At 43.1% G+C, this 18,912-nt stretch overlaps 1 protein-coding gene across 3 annotated transcripts in view; it reads left to right on the top strand.

Annotated features, from left to right (window-relative positions):
- SMAP2 (small ArfGAP2) overlaps positions 1 to 18,912 on the top strand; it is a 65,054-nt gene that overhangs the window by 25,451 nt on the left and 20,691 nt on the right. For 2 of the 3 annotated variants that reach the window (XM_087727704.1, XM_087727701.1), the window contains exons 2-6: positions 10,614 to 10,747; positions 12,570 to 12,655; positions 13,701 to 13,779; positions 14,590 to 14,670; positions 15,436 to 15,514. In XM_087727704.1, coding sequence (XP_087583830.1) covers positions 10,614 to 10,747; positions 12,570 to 12,655; positions 13,701 to 13,779; positions 14,590 to 14,670; positions 15,436 to 15,514 — 459 coding nt within the window. The remainder of the gene's footprint in view (positions 1 to 10,613; positions 10,748 to 12,569; positions 12,656 to 13,700; positions 13,780 to 14,589; positions 14,671 to 15,435; positions 15,515 to 18,912) is intronic. The other variant, XM_087727702.1, reaches the window with a different exon arrangement.

Below are 18,912 nucleotides of genomic sequence, written 5' to 3' on the forward strand. Positions count from 1 at the left end.
TTGAATAAGTGATGAAAAACCAAGAGCACGAAGGGTATAGGCGTGTGCTTTTGTGTCTCTCAATCAGCCATCTCCAACACACACCCATTGGGTTAGCCAACCAGCAGAGCTACGTTTTAAAGCCAGAAAGGTGAGGGCAGATCTGGCTTCCAGTTACAAGGTGTTCGAGAGGGCAAGGGTCACAGAATGGGGGGGGGTCTCTCCTAGACCCCATTAGCTGAAATTTCTTGGCTGACAGGATCTTTAGCAAGCCCTTCAGCCAAAGTGAGTGGGGTGGACCAATCCCATTGATGCAAGAAAGTTCTTCAGAGAGCCTGGTCCCATACCATGAAGGGCTTGACGGATGATAACCAACACCTTGAAGTGCGCCTAGGAGAAACTGACAGCTTGCATAAGAGCCATGTAGCATGTACCACCTGAAGGACCTCCAGAACTGTCTGTGCTACAGCATTCTGTACCAGCTGTAACTTCCAAATACCTTCAGTAGTAGCCCCGTGTGCAGCATATTGCAGCAATCCAACCAAGAGATGACTTGGGCATAAGTGAAAAGGCATTGAGTGTTAGTGGTCATGAGTGCAAAGATTTTTTTTCAATAACCTCTTAACTTCAAACAAAAAGAGCTAGCTATATCTTTTCTTTAGCCTCAGCCAGTAAAGAAAAAAAGGAGGAGGAAGGCTGCCTTAGAGAATTGGCTTCAAAGATTAAAAGATTAAAAAAATTACAGTTTCTAGAACCATCCTCTCCTTCAGTTTGCTAGCTGGCAGAAATTGTCACCTTTTCACATCAAGTAGCTTCAACACATGTCCTGTGGAGAACATCTAGTACCCTGCTTGGGCTAAGACATCAATATTAGACCTAATATTAGGTCAATATTAGGGGAGCAATTACTCGTCTGCCTTGTCTCTGTTATTTAAGATTCAGGGAGCAAGGTTTTCTAATTGTAAATAATGATAAGGGTAGAATTAAAGCTATTAAGGGAAAGGTCAGAGTTTTAACAAAATTATTTCTGAAATCTGTCTCTACAGCCTATATACTGTAGCTGATTTTCAGGGTTTCAAATAGCATCCAAAATTAAATCAGAGTCCGAGGCAAAACATTCCTCAAAGTTCCAATTTATTAAGAGAGCCATGTTGGCACACCTGGGAAAACCTGAATCTGAAAGCTTCCCGGTTTTCCCCACCCAGTTGAAAGTTCAAGATCTTGCCCCCACATCCACAAGTCCATCACATGCTCCAATCTCCCACTGCCATGCTGGCAGTTCCATCCATCCAGTTCCAGTCAGGTGCAGAGGTGCAGAGACAAAGGATAACCTTGGCTTTCTAGAAAGAATTTTGTTATGGCTACATATCAGTTAACTCCATACAATCCCCCTCCCATTTCCCACAATAGAAAATGCATAAATAATAGAAAGGGTGACAGGCCAAAGATCCAAAATAAAAGACGACTGCAGGCCTGACACTGATATTACTATTCATTGCAGAATTACACCACTAGAAAATTGTTTTCTGAATTTTCTGCCTTGTTATTCTTGCAAATGTGATGTGGATAATGTTTTGGGGCCTTGTGAAACTAGCACATCATATGGGTGACTTTTTTGAATAATGCTGTTAATAGCCAAACTGTTTCATCTACTGCTTATATCCAAGATATACAGTTCCTACACATGAATTTCCAATTTTAGTTCAGTTGTTACTAAATTATTCTTCAGTTGTTACACAATTATTCTTGTGAAAAATAGGCTTTAGGTCTATCTACTTCTTTTATCTTGTTCTCTGTTTCTGGGTTTTTTTAATTGTATTGCTTTAGCCCCAAAGATCCTTTCACATTTCTAGTGATTCCAAATGGATTCTGAGCCATTTGCTAATTCTCAGCTCCAGCCTTCTACATTTTTAAAAATCAACCTTTCAGCTGCCACTGCAGAGCACGCTGCTGCTTTTTGTTTAATTGCTTTACAAGAGGCACAACTCCTGGCTTGCTGGATCAAGTAGCAATGCAGTTGTATTCTGTTTCTAATCTATTGTTCCTTCTGGGTAGCCCCAGCATCAGTCATGGCAATGTTGATTTTGCTTTGTTACTGTGTCAAGGATGGTGTGCATCCTGTATGCAGAGTCTCAAGAGCACAAATATCGGTATAGGTAGCATATGACCACAGTTGAGCCCAACAAAATTTAGGTTGATAAGTGAGTTGTGCCTTTTTTTATGACATTTCTTACTACAGTTGTTAAGTGAATTATTGCAGTTGATAAATTAGTAAACTGGTTGTTAAGTGAATCTGACTTTCCCCATTGACTTTGCTTGTAAAAAGTGATCACATGATTGGGGATGCTGCAACAGTCGTAAGTATAAAGCAGTTGCCAAGCACCTGGTTGCAATTGTGAAAAACAGTCACAAGTCAATTTTCTCTTTGCCCTTGTAACTTTGAACGGTCACTAAATAAGCTGTTGTAAGTCGAGGACTGCCTTTCTATTACAGTGAGTTTTCTTCCTTCAACTAAAATCATAGCAGATGCCAAAATAATTTCCCAAAAGGAGGAGGAGGATGAACAAGAAATTGATCTAACAGAAGAAAATATTTCTAGCTCCGGTATGAACGCTGCGGTCCCTGAACTCTTATTTTCTTTCAGATGTGAAACGTTGGATAATAAGATGTCTGCAAGAAAACAACCATGTTCAGAGAGCACCAGGCATCCCACAAAAAAAAAAAAAACCAATCCAGATCTTTACTGTTCTTCAAAACTTCTTTAATGTTAATCTTAAGAGTACCAAATAAAAATTGCGTCCAAGTTTAAAAGTACATTTTAGGATCCAAGTAGTCCTTGATTTGAAGCAGTAGGCATGAGCTTAAATGGACTCCAGAGGATAGTAGAGGACAGGAAGGCCTGGAGGAATGTTGTCCATGGGGTCGCGATGGATCGGACATGACTTCGTGACTAACAACAACAGTCCTTGACTTATGATGAGAACCACAATTTTCATTATTAAGCAAGTTGGTTGTTAAATGAGTTGTGCCTGATTTTAATATTGGTTTGCAAGTTATTAAGTGAATCATGTGGTTGTTAAGTAAATCTGAGTTTCCCAATTGATTTTACTGGTCAGAAGCTGGCTGGGAAGGCCTCAAATGGCAAACATGTGACTGCAGCAGACATAAATATATGCCGATTGTCAAGCACCCACCTTGACAATCGTATATCTGTGGGGATGCTTCAATAATCAATAATCAATCATAGTGCAAGGACCAGTCATAAGTCCGTTCAAAATCATAACTTCAAACAGTCACTAAACAAATGGTTATAAATCGAGGACTCCCTGTACTTCTCGCCATCCTGTTTAGGATGCACAGTTTCTTGAGAAAATCCTCTGATGCTAACATGGAGGCCATTTTTAAAAAAATAAACACGGTGTATGGAAGTGGCTATTTCTTTCCATTTGTACGGCTCTTAATCATCTACTTTGCAGACCAACGTTTACTCTAGCGACATCTGTAATCAAGTATGCAAGATAATTAAATGCTACTCCTGCTCAGTAATGTCTGGCTAGCTTTATTGAAAGCAGCTAACCTGTAAAATGCTTAATTCTCCATAGTGAGGGGGGAGGAGTATCCAGAATGGGTTGACCTTATCCTCTCGTGATTGGATTGAGTCAGATAAGCTCTTTGGGCAATGCCCCCTGGCACCAGGAATCCCCAGTTTTTCTGACTCAATCGATCGTGAAAGGTTGCTCATTCTGGATCTCCAGCAATTTACTAAGATCTAAGGGAAAGTCAGTTGGACCCGTCGAGCTTTGCCTCCCTGCTCCACGCACAGCCTCCTCCTTCAGGATTGGGACTGCCATTAGCCCCCTGGGGCGGCACGCTGCCCTGGCCACTGAGCACATCTGAAGACACTCAGTGAGGACCTTGGCCGGGCAGCAGGAGGACGGGCAAAAGCCTCTAGCAGGCAGCCCTAACCGCTGAGGCTTGTAAGTCGCTGGAGCGCTCCGTTGCTCACCTCAGGGGTTGAGCGACGAACCGGGGTTTCCAAATGCCCCGGAGCGCCCGCGCTGCCTCCACGTGGCCAGAGGATCATGAGGAAGCCGAAGAAGCCATTCCTGGCCACAGCGGCATCGGAGAAGAGGCAGGAGGAAGAGAATCCGGCTGAGAGTGCGCATGGCAAGCTCCATGGAGCACAAGCCGCTCTTCAGGCACTACTCAAAAATACACAAGCCAGCATCAATAACTTCTGGTAATAAAATGCAGATGGTCCTTGACATATGACTGTGATCTGGAATTAAAGCCATAAGTTGTTGTGGTCAGGAGTCCGGGCATCACATAACCGGACCTGATTTTTTTGACATTTTTTGTAGCAGTTGTTGAAAATAATGTATTTGTATTTGTATTTTATTATTTGTATGCCGCCCTTCTCCAGGAGGACTCAGGGCGGCGAACAATTCAAGGGGGGAAAAAGGGGGAACATAAAAAGACAAAATACAAATAATAAAAGTAGACAACAGTCGCACAACCATACATGTCGAGAGGGGAGGGAACTCATCACCCCCAGGCCTGCCGGCAAAGCTAGGTTTTGACGGCTTTTCGGAAGGCCTGGAGAAAGGTGAGGGTCCGAATCCCTGCGGGGAGTTCATTCCAGAGGGCCAGAGCTGCCACAGAGAAGGTCTGTGACTGTAAATCCTCCCTTGAAAGACTTTGGCAAAATTCACAGTAAATTAAAAAGGGGGGGGGAATTGTTGGGACAAGGAGTTTGCTTCATGCTCTTGGGAAGCCTCGGACAGAACACAGTGTTAGTAATGGAGTCAGTGGACCTTCCTAAAGATGGGGCACACAACCAGGCCCGAAGGTAACTTATTTCCTGTGCTCCAACAGCAAACAAACATAGGATAGCATCCGCCTCTGAATATCTTAAAACATGAACAAAAGGACATTTGGGACTTTTATAGAATTCTTGGGAAGAGCATTGTAAAAGTCCCATAATATCGTCCCTGTTTTCAAGTAGCAAGAAAGCATCAGGTGAGTGCCTGCATTCCAGATATTCTCTGAAGATCTCTTGTGGGCCCATTTCGGCTACAGCAAAATTGAAACTTTCTCCCTGTGTATCATGTTTCTAGTGAAGTTACGTGACAAGCGTTTTTTCTCCTTTTTTAGAGAAGCACATCAAGAATTTCCTGCTTTTGTTTTGCATTTGGTCTCTCTTGACGTTTTAAAGCATAGAAAATTTGCATAATGGAAACCAAGGTATAATTCGTCAAGAGAAGCAGCTACAGGCAATAGGGACTTTTCTTGGTGATTATGAGTTGGGTGTCGTTGGAAAGCCCAAAAATCAATCTGAGATGAAGATAAGTCTCTTTAACATTGTGTATGAGCCCTAGTTGAGTGTAGTTTAGTGACAGTGAATTTCAATAAAGACAGGGTTGCCAACATTTTTTAAAAATTATACCTGACTATTTTTTTTATCCATCTTGTTGTCTTTTCATGTCATCATACATTTTCTTGCTTCTTGCTACCCAGGTATGTTGATATGTATGTATTTTATAGGTGGTGCCCAACTCCCAGACAATTTTGTATGGCTTACAATTTAGCATATAATGAATACTGAAAATGATAAACACAAATAACACAATAAGGTAAAGGTTCCCCCACACATGCATACTAGTCATTTCCGGCTCTAGGGGGCGGTGCTCATCTCCGTTTCAAAACCAAAGAGCCAGCGCTGTCCGAAGAGGTCTCCGTGGTCATGTGGCCAGCATGACTAAACGCCAAAGGTGAATGGAACGATGTTCCCTTCCCCCAAAGGTGATCCCTATTTTTCTACTTGCATTTTTTACATGCTTTCAAACTGCTAGGTTGGCAGAAACTGGGACAAGTCACGGGAGCTCACTCCGTTATGCAGCAATAGGGATCTGAATCACTGAACTGCCGACCTTTCTGATCGATAAGCTCAGTGTCTTAGCCATACATACATACATACATACATACATACATACATACATACATACATACATATCTTGGCAACGTTTCGGCGAGGTCTCACTTGCCATCTTCAGGCTGGGTTTTAGGCTTAAAGTGTGATCGGAGCTGCCGTCTTTCTATAAATGTTGGTGTGTGTGTGTGGAGTGCTGGCTTTGTTTCAATAAGTGGAATGATTGGTGTGTCCTAGGGAGCCATTGGACAACTTCCTCACACATCTCAACAGCCTACACCCCAAAATACAATTCAATATGGAAATTGAAGCAAACAATCAACTTCCCTTTCTGGATGTCCTAATCTACAAAAAAACCCAATGGCTCCCTAGGACACACCATCTACCGGGGAAAAAAACACACCAGCTGCTACTTAAACGCACAATCCCATCACCTCGTGAGAACTTGCCGAAACGTTGCCAAGACAATCTCAATCTTACACGGGAAAAGACCCGAATACAACAAGACATATAACATATATCACAATACAAAATAAATAAACAAGATGGGAGCCCAGACACTCACCAGTAAAATAAAATGAAATTCTGCAAAACACACACCAGAAGGGCTGCTACATGATAAAGCATGAGTCTCTTGAACAGTGTTTCTCAGCCATGGGGACTTGTAGAGGTGAGGACTTCAACTCCCAGAATTCCCCAATCAACAAAACTGACTGGGGAGTTCTGGGAGTTGAGGTCCACATCTCCTTTAAGCTAAGCCCAGTCAAGGATGAGAAAAGCTACTCTAGAACCGGACTTCCCTGCAGCAATATCCTTGGGTCACCTCTACACCTCGCAGGCATTTGTGGAAAATAAAAGCAGAGAGTGGCTGCAATGCAGAATTTCTTTGGAAATATGCTGGATTGTCTACTCCCACCCCCCCTTTAAAAAGAAGATAAATAGAAGATGGGCTGGTAGGACCATATTAAGACTGCCTTGAGATGGGCTGGATCTTCCATACCTATCACGGTAGGACTTTATGGTAGGGGCAGCCCCTCCCTTCCTTCACACGATCCCCACTGTCCCTCGGGAATTTTGACCTGGCCTTGCAGAATGCTCAGAGGGCTTGGAATGGGCAGAGGCACTTAGAGAATAAGTGCATAACGGCATGCTGCAGGAGTGCAAGGTGATTTAATCATGCTGCAAGATCTGTGCATATCAGAGGCGGGCAGAGAAATGTTGGCAACCAGCCTGAAATTCCTCACTGAAAGGGTAATGAATCCAGTCTGCTAAAATGTGGTGAGAGGGGGTATTTAAATTTGGGAAGAACCTGGTATCCTAGTTTAAAAGAGCTGGCAGGAGTCCCCGCATCAGAGTTTAATCTCTGCTGCTAATCTTTAAAGTGTCAATCTGAATTATACCATCCTTGTGATTCCTGGCTGGCTCTTGAAGCTGGAAGTACAACTTCGGTGTGTTAAATCTGAGTCTCTCTTTTCCTCTTTTGTTTCTTTGACCTGCCGGATCTGATATAAGAGCTCCCTTGGAATGCGATCTGCTTTGAGGTTTTCCTTTTTGGCACTTCCTCTCTGCTGCTCTGCAGTTGGATTGACATTGTCAGATGATCCCTAAAGAGCAGCTCTTTGAAAGAGGCAGAAACTGAAATGGTGCCGTGTGAGTGAGATAAGATTACAGAACACAGAAGTGACTCTTGCACTGACTGAACCACTCCTACACTGCAGGTCTTCTCTTCTGACATTTGCATTCATTGTGCTTCACAGATGATGATGTAATCCTTACTCCAGTCCTGCCAGACTTGTTTCCTACAGCAAAGTCAGGCCTGGAAATGCCACAATTGGCCAATTCCAGTAATTCGCCTTTAGGTTCCATTGGGTATTGCAGCTTTCTCCAAACTGAACTCCTTTGCCCTTCAGGTGTGCTTCTAGTCCACTGGAGAGGGCATCGAAGTAGCGGTTTTCAAGAAGTCTCGTATCCCATTAGATCTTTTGTCTCTGATTTGAATCTGGCTTGTCTGTGAACAAGTCATATTTCTTAACTATTCTGTTTACCTCAAAATAAGACCTCCCTGGATAATAAGATCAATTAGGATTATGAGCGTATGCCCTAAAATAATCCCTCCCCCAAAAATAAGCCCTCCCCAAAAATATTTAAACACATGCACAGTCAGTCCCTGCCATTTCCTCTGGTTGGTTGCTGCGCAAAAAACACGAGGTGAGGTGAGGTCAAAGGGCGGGACATGCCCTATGCCCTCCCACCCTTACCTAATGGCTGCTCCCCCAACCCTAGCCACCGTGCTCTTTCTGTCATGGTAATGGCCGCCGCAAAAAGAGTGGCAGGCCCAGCGATGCGCAACACAACAGCAGCCATGAGGTGACTGCGCTCTCCATCTTCTGCACCTCAAAAATAATAAAACCTCCCCAAAAATAGGCCAAGTGTTTATTTTGGGGGGTCAAAAGAAAATAAGACCCTGTCTTATTTTCAGGAAAACATGGTAGTTTCCTCTTCTTGGAGCTTTCTGTGGGCCTCCAAAACCCAGAATTTTAAGTTAAGTTTTTCCAAACTGAAAGTTAACAAAGAATGTCAGTGACATTTACAACCCAGATTGGCACGGAATATTTGGGATTCTCTGCATCCTAATCCCCCACTCCTACACATAGATTGGTTCTCTGTGGACTTGAAGAACTGACTCCGGTCCTTCAAGAACTTGGCAGCCCAGGAAAGCCTCTCCGGGAGCTGCATTGCATCTTATGGCGGCAGCCAAACCATGAAATGTTCTCTTTCAAGAGCATTCAAAGCCAAGGGGATGATGGCACCTTGTGGCTTCATGTCGCTGTTTCATTCCATCTGCACCACTGTTCCTGGCTAGCGCACGAGGAAGAATGCCAACAACAAAGGCGATTTTCCTTTCCCTCTGCCCCAAAATAACCAGATTTACAAGTGTGTGTGTGAGAGTGTAAGTCAAGAGCATTCATCTGCCTGCAATCTGCAAGGGGTACACACACTGTTCAGCCTCTCACCCAGCCGCGAAAACTCCACTTAAGTACGAAAAGGATAATAGTCTTTCTGGGTGTCATCCTGTGCCCACCTTTTGACATTTTTAAAACTGTCAGCCCTTTCAATAAGAGCTCTAATTTTGCCCTGGTTGAATGATGCCTCTTCTTGTTCAAACTAAACTGAAGCTCTGAAGGTCATGCCTCAAATAACGGATTAAGTAATATTGGTACACGTAGTGATGATCTATTCATGAGCAGATTTTGTACCCAATATTGAAAAAGACAATTAGCAGCTATAGTTTTTTTCCTTCCCCTCTCTGCTCTCCTGTTTTTGATTCCCCCCCCCCGCTCCTGGGCTTTAGAACAGTAACCTAGGTAGCAGGGATGAAATTCAGCAGGTTGAATAGTGGAGGTGGATCGCTTAATACCTTATCTTTGAATCGGGTGAAATCCAGCAGGTTTTGACAGGTTCTGGAGAACCGGTAGCACAAATTTTGATTAGTTCAGAGAACTGGCAAATACCACTTCTGGCTGGCCCCAGAGTGGGGTAGGAATGGAGATTTTGCAGTATCCTTTCCCTACCATGCCCACCGAGCAACGCCCACAGAACCGGTAGTAAAAATATTTGAATTTCACCACTGCTAGGTAGATTGTGTCTCCATCCTTACTTTTTCAACAAGATGATGAGTTTGTTTCTTAGTATGAATATTAAAAGCCAGTTTTGTACCATAGTTGAAAGCTCCAGCCTCTTTCACTTATACAGTACAGGTAGTCCTCAACTTAAGACCGTAATTGAACCAAGAGTGATAGCTGTATGTCATTAAGCAGGTGACCATGTGACTGCACCCAATTTTTACAACTTTTATTGCAGAGGTCATTAGCAATACCACTTAGATTTATATACTGCTTCAGTGTGCTTTACAGCCCTCTCTAAGCGGTTTACAGAGTCAGCACATTGCCCCCAAAACAATCTGGGGCCTCATTTGACCCACCTTAGAATGATGGAAGGCTAAGTCAATCTTCAGCCAGTCAAGACTCGAACTGCTGAAACTGCTGGCAGCCGGCAGTCAGCAGAAGTAGCCTGCAGTCCTGCATTCGAACCACTGCACCACCACAGTTCATTAAGTGAATCACTGATTGTTTATTGAATCCATTGTCCACAATGGACATTGTTTTTCCAGAAACCAAAAGTAAATGTCAGTTTCCAGGTAAAAACATCATAAATTGCATCCATATGACCACGAGATGCTGCAAGCAGCTGTAAATTCAGGCCAGTTGCCAAGCTCCAAACATACGATCGTATGACTGGTGGAAGTGGCTATCAGAACTTCAATCCCAGTCATTAATAGCAGTAGAATAGCAGTAGACTTATATACCGCTTCATAGGGCTTTCAGCCCTCTCTAAGCGGTTTACAGAGAGTCAGCATATTGCCCCCAACAATCTGGGTCCTCATTTTACCCACCTCGGAAGGATGGAAGGATGAGTCAACCCTGAGCCAGTGAGATTTGAACCGCTGAACTGCTGATCTAGCAGTAGCCTGCAGTGCTGCATTTAACCACTGCGCCACCTTGGCTCTTAATGCCCCCACAAATGTCCATCATAACCTCTAAGTGTTGCTAAGTGACTTGTTCTATCTGTAGCAGCTTCTTGGAAGAGAGATCTTGCCCAGAAGCTCACAGCCACTCTCGTGACCGTTTCCCTTGTACTTTCACAGGGCCAAGATGGGCCTCCTGGAACATTGGTGTCTTCATTTGCATCCGCTGTGCTGGAATACACAGGAACCTGGGAGTCCATATCTCTCGAGTAAAATCTGTCAATCTGGACCAATGGACACAAGAACAGATACAGGTCAGTATAGATTTTTGCCAGCAGCATAAGAGAAAAGTTATAGGTGTGAGTGCAATTCTAAAATTAGTGGAATGCTCTTCTGTCCTCAAATAAACATCCTGCCACTAGACAATGCGAGTTGTAGAGAATCCAGTTGTCAACTAATGTTAGATTCTCATTTTTCTACTTTCCAGAGACTTCCCCACAAAACCAATCTGGAGTAATCTGTATACACATTTAGCATTCTTCAGAAATTGTTTCTGAGGTTCGGAGATTGCCCGGACAGTATCTGCAGTTTTCTTGCAAGATTTTTCAGAACTGGTTTTGTCGTTGAGTCTTTCTTAGTCAGTGTTTCTCAACCTTGACAGATTTAAAAGGTGTGGACTTCAACTCCTAGGATTTGAAGTCCACGTGTCCTGTTTTCCTGAAAACAAGACCTTCCCAGATATTAAGCCCTCCCCAAAAATATTGCAACACAGCAGCAGCCATGAGGTGACCATGTTCACCGCCTCCTGCATCTCAAAAATAATAAGACCTCCCCGAAAATAAGGCCAAGAGCTTATATCGGGGGTCAAAACAAAAGAAGACTTATTTGGGGGGAAACACAGTATCTTGAGAAAGGTTGAGAAAGACTGTTCCTGAGGCTGAGAAAAAATGTCTAGCCCAGGATCACCCAGCTAGCTTTGTATCTAAGATGGGACTGGAATTCATGATCTCCCATTTTCTATGCCTTAGTCATTATTACATTAAAATATTAAAAGAAATAATATTGTAGTCATAATACAATACAATACAATAGCAGAGTTGGAAGGGACCTTGGAGGTCTTCTAGTCCAGCGTTTGTCAATCTTGGCAACTTGAAGATGTCCGGACTTCAACTCCCAGAATTCCCCAGCCAGCAAATGCTGGCTGGGGAATTCTGGGAGTTGAAGTCCGGACATCTTCAAGTTGCCAAGGTTGAGAAACACTGTTCTAGTCCAACCCCCTGCCTAGGCAGGAAAACCTATACTGTTTCAGACACATGGCTATCCAACATCTTCTTAAAGACTTCCAGTATTGGGGCATTCACAACTTCTGGAGGCAAGCTGTTCCACTGATTAATTGTTCTATGTCAGGAAATTTCTCCTCAGTTCTAAGTTGCTTCTCTCCTTGATTAGTTTCCACCCATTGCTTCTTGTTCTACCCTCAGGTGCCTTGGAGAATAGGGTTGCCTCATATCCAATAGTAACCCCAGGGTTTAATGTAAATTATTTGAACAGTTTTTATTTTCTCCTCCCTATCCCGTCTCACATATCCTGAGATATTTGGCATCTCCATTTCTGATCTCATTTCGCCTTCTTTCTAATGACTAAGGAGACACATTCATGGGGCTCATAAAGACCCCTTGCTTTCTTCACCATTCCTCTAAGGCTCGGAGAAGCTGATTTAGAGTTAACTACAATCATTTCAGAATGCTACGTTAGACCTGCCATTTTATCAAATAAAATCACCATGATTGATGAGGGAATATACTGTAACTGTTCCTTCCAGTAGATCCAAATGCAGTTTTCTGCTGATCTGATAGAAACTGAGAATCCATTTAACCACCAAGTCATCATAACCAAGTCATCAAAGTCATCATAATCGTCCACTTGATACCTGCAAGTTGATGGCCAAACACCATTCTATAAATATTTTGGCAAACAATAATATTAATTTCCCTTCCCCCCTGATGCTTTAGTTTTTAAAGTTCAAAAATATAAAAAAAGTTTACTTCCTGGAGTTAATTCAAACAAATGAAACAAATGCAAGGAAAGCCTAATTAATTCTACAACATCACAGAGACTTTCTATTTTGTATTCCAGTGCATGCAAGAAATGGGAAATGGGAAAGCAAATCGCCTTTACGAAGGTTACCTGCCAGAGAACTTCAGACGACCCCAGACAGACCAGCATCCTTTCTCTGCCTGTTGTCCCCATGGGAAGATGGAGGACTTAGCATCACTGGAGGGAGTGTGGGAAGGGGATATCTCCATATCAGTTTCTGCATGAACCCTTTTGGAGTCTACAGCCTTTTTGAGGGATTTTGATGTGATGAATTTTGAATTTCCCTGTTAGTGAGGATCTTCTGGAAAACCAAACCTCAGAGGTTAACCCCGACTTGGAGATGCAGTCTGCAGTGTTCTCCCTCTAGTCTACGCAATCCTGGAGGCTGCATATTGTTTTTTTGGCAACAATATGAATGGGAATTGCTGTTGCCTTTGTCTAGGATGGGGGTTTTCCCCCTCACTTAAGTCAATACCACTGGGATTTGCTGGAGGTAACTTTTAAAACAGTTTTGCATGGAACAAAAAGGGTTGCTCTAGATCAGTGTTTTCAAACTTGGCAACTTAGAATTCTGGGAGGCTTCAGCTCTCAGAATTCCCCAGCCAGGTTGTCTGTCTGGAGAATTCTGAGAGCTGAAGTCCATACATCTTAAAGTTGCCAAGTTTGGGACTTCTGGGAGATAAAATCCATACATCTTAATATTGTGAAGTTTGGGCACTGCTCTATATGGAGGCAGGTAACTCATAAAATCAGCACATCTATGCTGACAGGAACAATTTATCTGCCCATGGCCACAGATTGATATTGACAGTCCTAATCTATCCTATCCTATAATTTGTTGTCAATCTTTGCATATTAGAAGCAAAACTACCATATTTTCTGGATTGGAGCACAACTGCAGATTTACCATTATTTGGGCTGCAAATCCACAAAAAGCGGTAGATGGCAGCAGATGCTTAAGAGTTTTCTATAACTTGTGCCGCAATCTAATGGCAGTCCAGATTTTTTATTTATCACAGTGGAAACAACAATTCCCCACCTCACCCCGTTGGCCAGTTCTGGTTAATGTAACTACAGTCTGATGGTTACCTCCAAAATTATTGCAGCATCTAATTTAGTAGCGAAACTACCTGCTCTTGATTTATTAATCCTTATCCAGCTTCCTCCCAGAGCAGTGGAGAGCTTTATCAGAGACAAATATGAAAAGAAGAAGTACCTGGACAGAAGTCTCGACATCAACATGCTACGGGTTGGTTGGTTGGTTATAAATGCATACATGCTTTTGCTCTTCTGTTTCCATCCAGTATTTTGACTGGCAGGTTGAACAATTTTATTCTGTGAATGATCCCATTATTTCAAGGTTCTATGGGAAGGGATATAGGAAATAGTGAATGGGACAGAGCCCATAACAGGTTTAAAAAAATACCCATATCTCTCTGACACTCTGTTTTGTCCTCCTCTTCTTTGAATCTGATATCATCTTCAGTTTCTTCTAAGAAGGATGCTGTTGAAAAAAGAGATATGAATTACTTACTGTACACAGAAGAAACAGATTGAAGCAGTCAAAAAAGAGCTTTTTAGATGGACAGACAGACAGATAGTTCTACCAGGTTAAAGAAAGTCCTGGCAATGCATTTTCATGAGATTTGCCTGGTTTTAACTTTAATCACTCTGTTGAAGGAAGGATTTAGCATATTGTGGAAAAACCAGCCCTTTTGGTTAATTTAGGGTTTAGGAGAGTCTTTTTCAACCATAGCAACTTTTAGGATCCATGGACTTCGGCTCCCAGAATTCTGGGAGATAAAAATCCATGCATTTTAAAATTACCATGTCTGAGAGATGCTGGTTGAAGGTACTATGTGAACCCCCCCCCCCCCAAAAAAAAGTGTTAATTCAAATTAAAAAGATTGTGCAAACCACACTGTTGGGTTGGGAAGTCTTTTGCACTGAGAGTCCCATGAAGTTTAGCAGGGGAGGTTTCCCTTTGACCTAGAAAGAAAATTGTTCTGATGAATTAATTGGCTTGCCTTCTCACCATTTTGAGTGTTTTTGTTCATAGAGAGAAAAGGATGAAAAATGGAAGAAGGAAGCAGCCACTGGGAAAAAAATGGAGCCAGTTATCTTTGAGAAAGTCAAAATGGTAAAGTGTGGCTACGGTTATTTCTGGCTTCTTTCTGGCGTCTTGTGGGGAGGAAGGGAGCTAGAGATATTATTCAGTGGGAGATTCACCCTTGAGCAATAGACTGATCTGAAATGAGATGCACCCCTCCTGCGTCCATTTCATTTGGCAGGTAGGAAGAAAGCCAAGTAAATCTTATTACCAGCACTCAGCACTCGGTAGCTATTTATCTAGCAGATTTGATTTTGTGAATGACACAGTGGAACCTCACATATTTGCCACCTGCTGACTTTTGAAGAGAGACTAGATGGAGCGATTCATTGTGTGAATGAGAGCATCAGGAGGCTAATTCTTATCCAGATATTAGGGAGCTTTCAGGGCAGGTTTGTGCAGATGCTACAAACTTTACACCCCTCAATGCTAACAATTGTCAACTGCATGAATTGCCAACATCCACAGAATAATCTAGGACCGTCTTTTCAACCTTGGCAGCTTGAAGACGGGTGGACTTCAATTCCCAGAATTCCCTGGTTCAACATATGCTGGCAGGGCAATTCTGGGAATTGAAGCCCATCTATCTTCAAGTTGGCAAAAGTTGAGAAATACTTTTCTTAGAGAGACAAAGCCCAATTGCCTTAAGTTGGCTAGATGAAACATTGGGATGAGAATGAGTTTCAAAATCCATGAGCATTCCTGAAACATTTTCTGAAGATATAAAAGAGAGAAAATTGCTCTTTTTTCATGGAATATGCATCAAAGGATTTTGGTGGTTTCTGCTTCCTTCAGCCTCAGAAGAAAGAAGATCTTCAAACTACAAAAAGCCTTTCCAGACCCTCGGAGCCAGTCATAGACCTGCTGGGACTTGGTAAGAGCACTGCTAGCACGCATCTTTCTTTTCTAAATATCTGTTGCATTGTTGCTGAATAAGTACCGTATTTTTCAGAGTATAAGACACACCTAGCTTTTGGGAAACAAGGAGAAAAAATCTGCCTCTGCCTCCCAGCAATTTGCCTCCTTGCAACAAACAGTACAGACAATATACATTGTTTGTAGTGTTACATTTTAGACTATGTTTGTACAGATGGTGTAAAAATTGATGTGCTTTCTGGAAGTATACATTATTCTCTGCTATTTAAAAGAAGATACAATAGCACTGGCCCTCTTCAGATCAAGCATTTATTTTAAAAAGCTTCTTCATTTTGTTAAGCTGTCTAGAACAATAATAAAGCAGTCTTTAAAAAATAAGTCTAAAAATTTGAACATTCTATAGGCATTTATAGTTATTAACTTACCTCCTTACAGCAAACAGCAAACAGCCTGATTAGCACAAGAAAAAAAAATCTGCATCTACCTCCCAGTAATTTGCCTTGTGGCGCAAACAGCAAGTTTCACTTTCAGTTTAAGCACCTCCCAATCAGCTGTTTCAGGCTGCAGGGATTGCTATAGCCCCGTGATGGCGAACCTATGGCACGCGTGCCACAGGTGGCACGTGGAGCCATTTGTCAGGGCATGCAAGGCATCGCCCTGTCAGCTGGCCACTGGGCATGCGCGGACTGGCTAGCTGAGTTCAGCCTTTTTTAAAGCCATTTTTTGCCCTCCCCAGACTCCAGAGGCTTTATAGGAGCCTGGGGAGGGTGAAAACAGCCTCCCCCCAGGCCCTCCGGAGGCTTCAGGAGCTTCCCTGAAGGCTCCGGAGTGCAAAAACTGGACCTACGGGCAAACTGGAAGTTCGGGAATGGACTTCCGGTTTGCTCATAGGGCCAGTTTAAGCCCTCCAGAGCCTTCAGGGCCTTCCGGAGGCTTCCCTGAAGGTTCCAGAGGACGAAAAACGACCCTACGAGCAAACTGGAAGTGACTTCTGGTTTGCTCATAGGGTCGTTTTTTGCCTTCCAGAGCTGTCAAGGAAGTCTCCGGAAGCCTGGGGAGGGCAACAAAAGCATGTAAAAAATGGGGGGGGGGAGCTCCTGTCATGTGTGCATGCACGCTGGGGGGGAGCACATTGCATCATGGGTGCAGCACGCCTGCGCACAGCCCCTCTGTGCTCCTCCGCTTATGGCACACGAGCCAAAAAAAGGTTTGCCATCGCTGCTATAGCCTATTACAGCCTCTGCAAGTCCCATTTTCCCTGTTTGCTGCAAGGAGGTAAATTGCTGGGAGGCAGAGGCCAAAGAGTGGGGGACGGTGGATGAGGCTACATTCAGTGTATAAGACACACGCAAATTTTCACCCTCTTTTTTGTGGGGGGAAAAGATGCGTCTTATAATCTGAAAAATACAGTAGTAAGCATGTCTTTTTCCATCTGGGGGAGGAGAGGTGTGAAGAGTCGAAGCCCAAAATACTGGCTGTGATTTCACTATTTTCTGCTAAATCGGTTATTTGTGTTTCTTGAACATGGAGGTTCATCACGGAGGTCATTAATAACAAATAATTGTTTGTTGTGTAGTAAGATTTTTTCAGTTATGGTAGATGCAGGGAAATGTTGAGCCTAATTTTGTATTGGAAGGACAAGGAGGCCCAGAACTACCAGTAGTCCCCAACTTAGCAATCATAATTAAACCTGGAATTAACGGTTGTAAGTTGTTGTGGTCTTTGAGCAGGTCACAACAGGTGCCCTTTTTTGAAATAGTGAACATGGCATTCATTAACTGGATCTGTTTTATCCAGTGAGAGATTTTTGCCAGAACCAGAAGTAAACACAAGAAGGTAGCAAAAAAAACCAGTAAAAAAAAACAGTCATATGGATTTATTTATTCATTCATTCATTCATTCATTCATTCATTCATTCATTCATTCATTCATTCATTTATTTATTTATTTATTTATTTATTTATTTATTTATTTATTTATAGGGTTTGTATGCCGCCCACTCTCGAGAGACTCAAGGCGGCTTACAGACAGAAAGGAAGGGGGAACATACAAAAATAAAAAATAAAAAACATTAAAATTCCACAACATTCATAGCTTCGGATGGGGCTGGATAAATCAACAGCCCCAGACCTGCCGGAACAGCCAGGTCTTGGTCGCTTTGCGGAAGGCCGGAAGGGTAGTAAGGGTCCGGATCTCCAAGGGGAGATCGTTCCATAGGGCCGGAGCAGCTACAGAGAAGGCCCTCCCCCGGGGAGTCGCCAGCCAACATTGACCGGCAGATGGAATCTGGAGGAGGCCTAATCTGTGCGATCTTATAGGTCTCTGGGAGGTAAATGGCAGGAGGCGGTCTCTCAGGATGCTGCAGAAGCTGGTTGCAAAGTGCCCAGAATGCAATGATGTGACCAAAGGACGGGTGGGCATTGTAACTTTGAAGTTGGTTTGCAAGTACCCTTTAGGTGGTCCATTGTAACTTTGAATGGTCACTACGTCACTTGTTGTTAAGTGAGGACTACTTGTACTCCTAAGGGATGTGGTGACTCAGTGGCTAAGACGCTGAGCTTGTCGATCAGAAAGGTCGGCAGTTCGAATCCCTAGTGCCGCATAATGGAACGAGGTCATGTTATTGTCGCAGCTTCTGCCAACCTAGCAGTTCGAAAGCATGTAAAAAATGCAAGTAGAAAAATATGGACCACCTTTGGTGGGAAGGTCACACCATTCCGTGCGCCTTCAGCATTGAGTCATGCCAGCCACATGACCACGGAGACGTCTTCAGACAGCACTGGCTCTTTGGCTTTGAAACAGAGATGAGCACCTCCCCCCTAGAGTCGGGAACAACTAGCACATATGTGCGAGGCAAACTTTACCTTTTTACCTGTACTCCTGCCAATTTTACCTGTACTCCTGCCAACATCCCAGAATGCTTTGCAGTAATTTAGAATGCCATGGTTCGGCCCAGTGTTTTTCGTCAGTTCATGGATCAGGTTAGTCCAAGGTTGCAGTTAAAATGACAGGGCAGATAGATTTCCAGAGTGGAATCCTTTTTATAACGTCTTTTTCCCGCCAGGCCCACTGAAAATGCAGTACTGCAACATTTCCAAAACAGAAACTTTGCAAATAGCAGTCCCAAATTTCCTAACCTAAAGTTGCATAACATACCAGTGGCAGAGGATAGACATGGGCTGGAAAGCTTTTCAGTTCCTCTTTCATCGGGAGGCAGCTCGCTCACAGTTGCGTTTGGAGGGCTGAGTATTTCCTGTGCAAAAGAAATGTGGTGAAAAATTGAATCTAAAAAAGGGAAAATAGGCCACCAGAATGATTGCCGTTAAAGGCCGGTGACATCTCAGCTGGTATGAAAAGGGCAAGGGTAAGGGATAATCTCTATATTATAGTTTAGGA

Source organism: Thamnophis sirtalis, unplaced genomic scaffold, assembly GCF_051295495.1.
Source record: "Thamnophis sirtalis isolate CommonGarterSnake01/CBP01778 unplaced genomic scaffold, rThaSir2_p1.2 scaffold_13, whole genome shotgun sequence".
Taxonomy (NCBI): domain Eukaryota; kingdom Metazoa; phylum Chordata; class Lepidosauria; order Squamata; family Natricidae; genus Thamnophis; species Thamnophis sirtalis.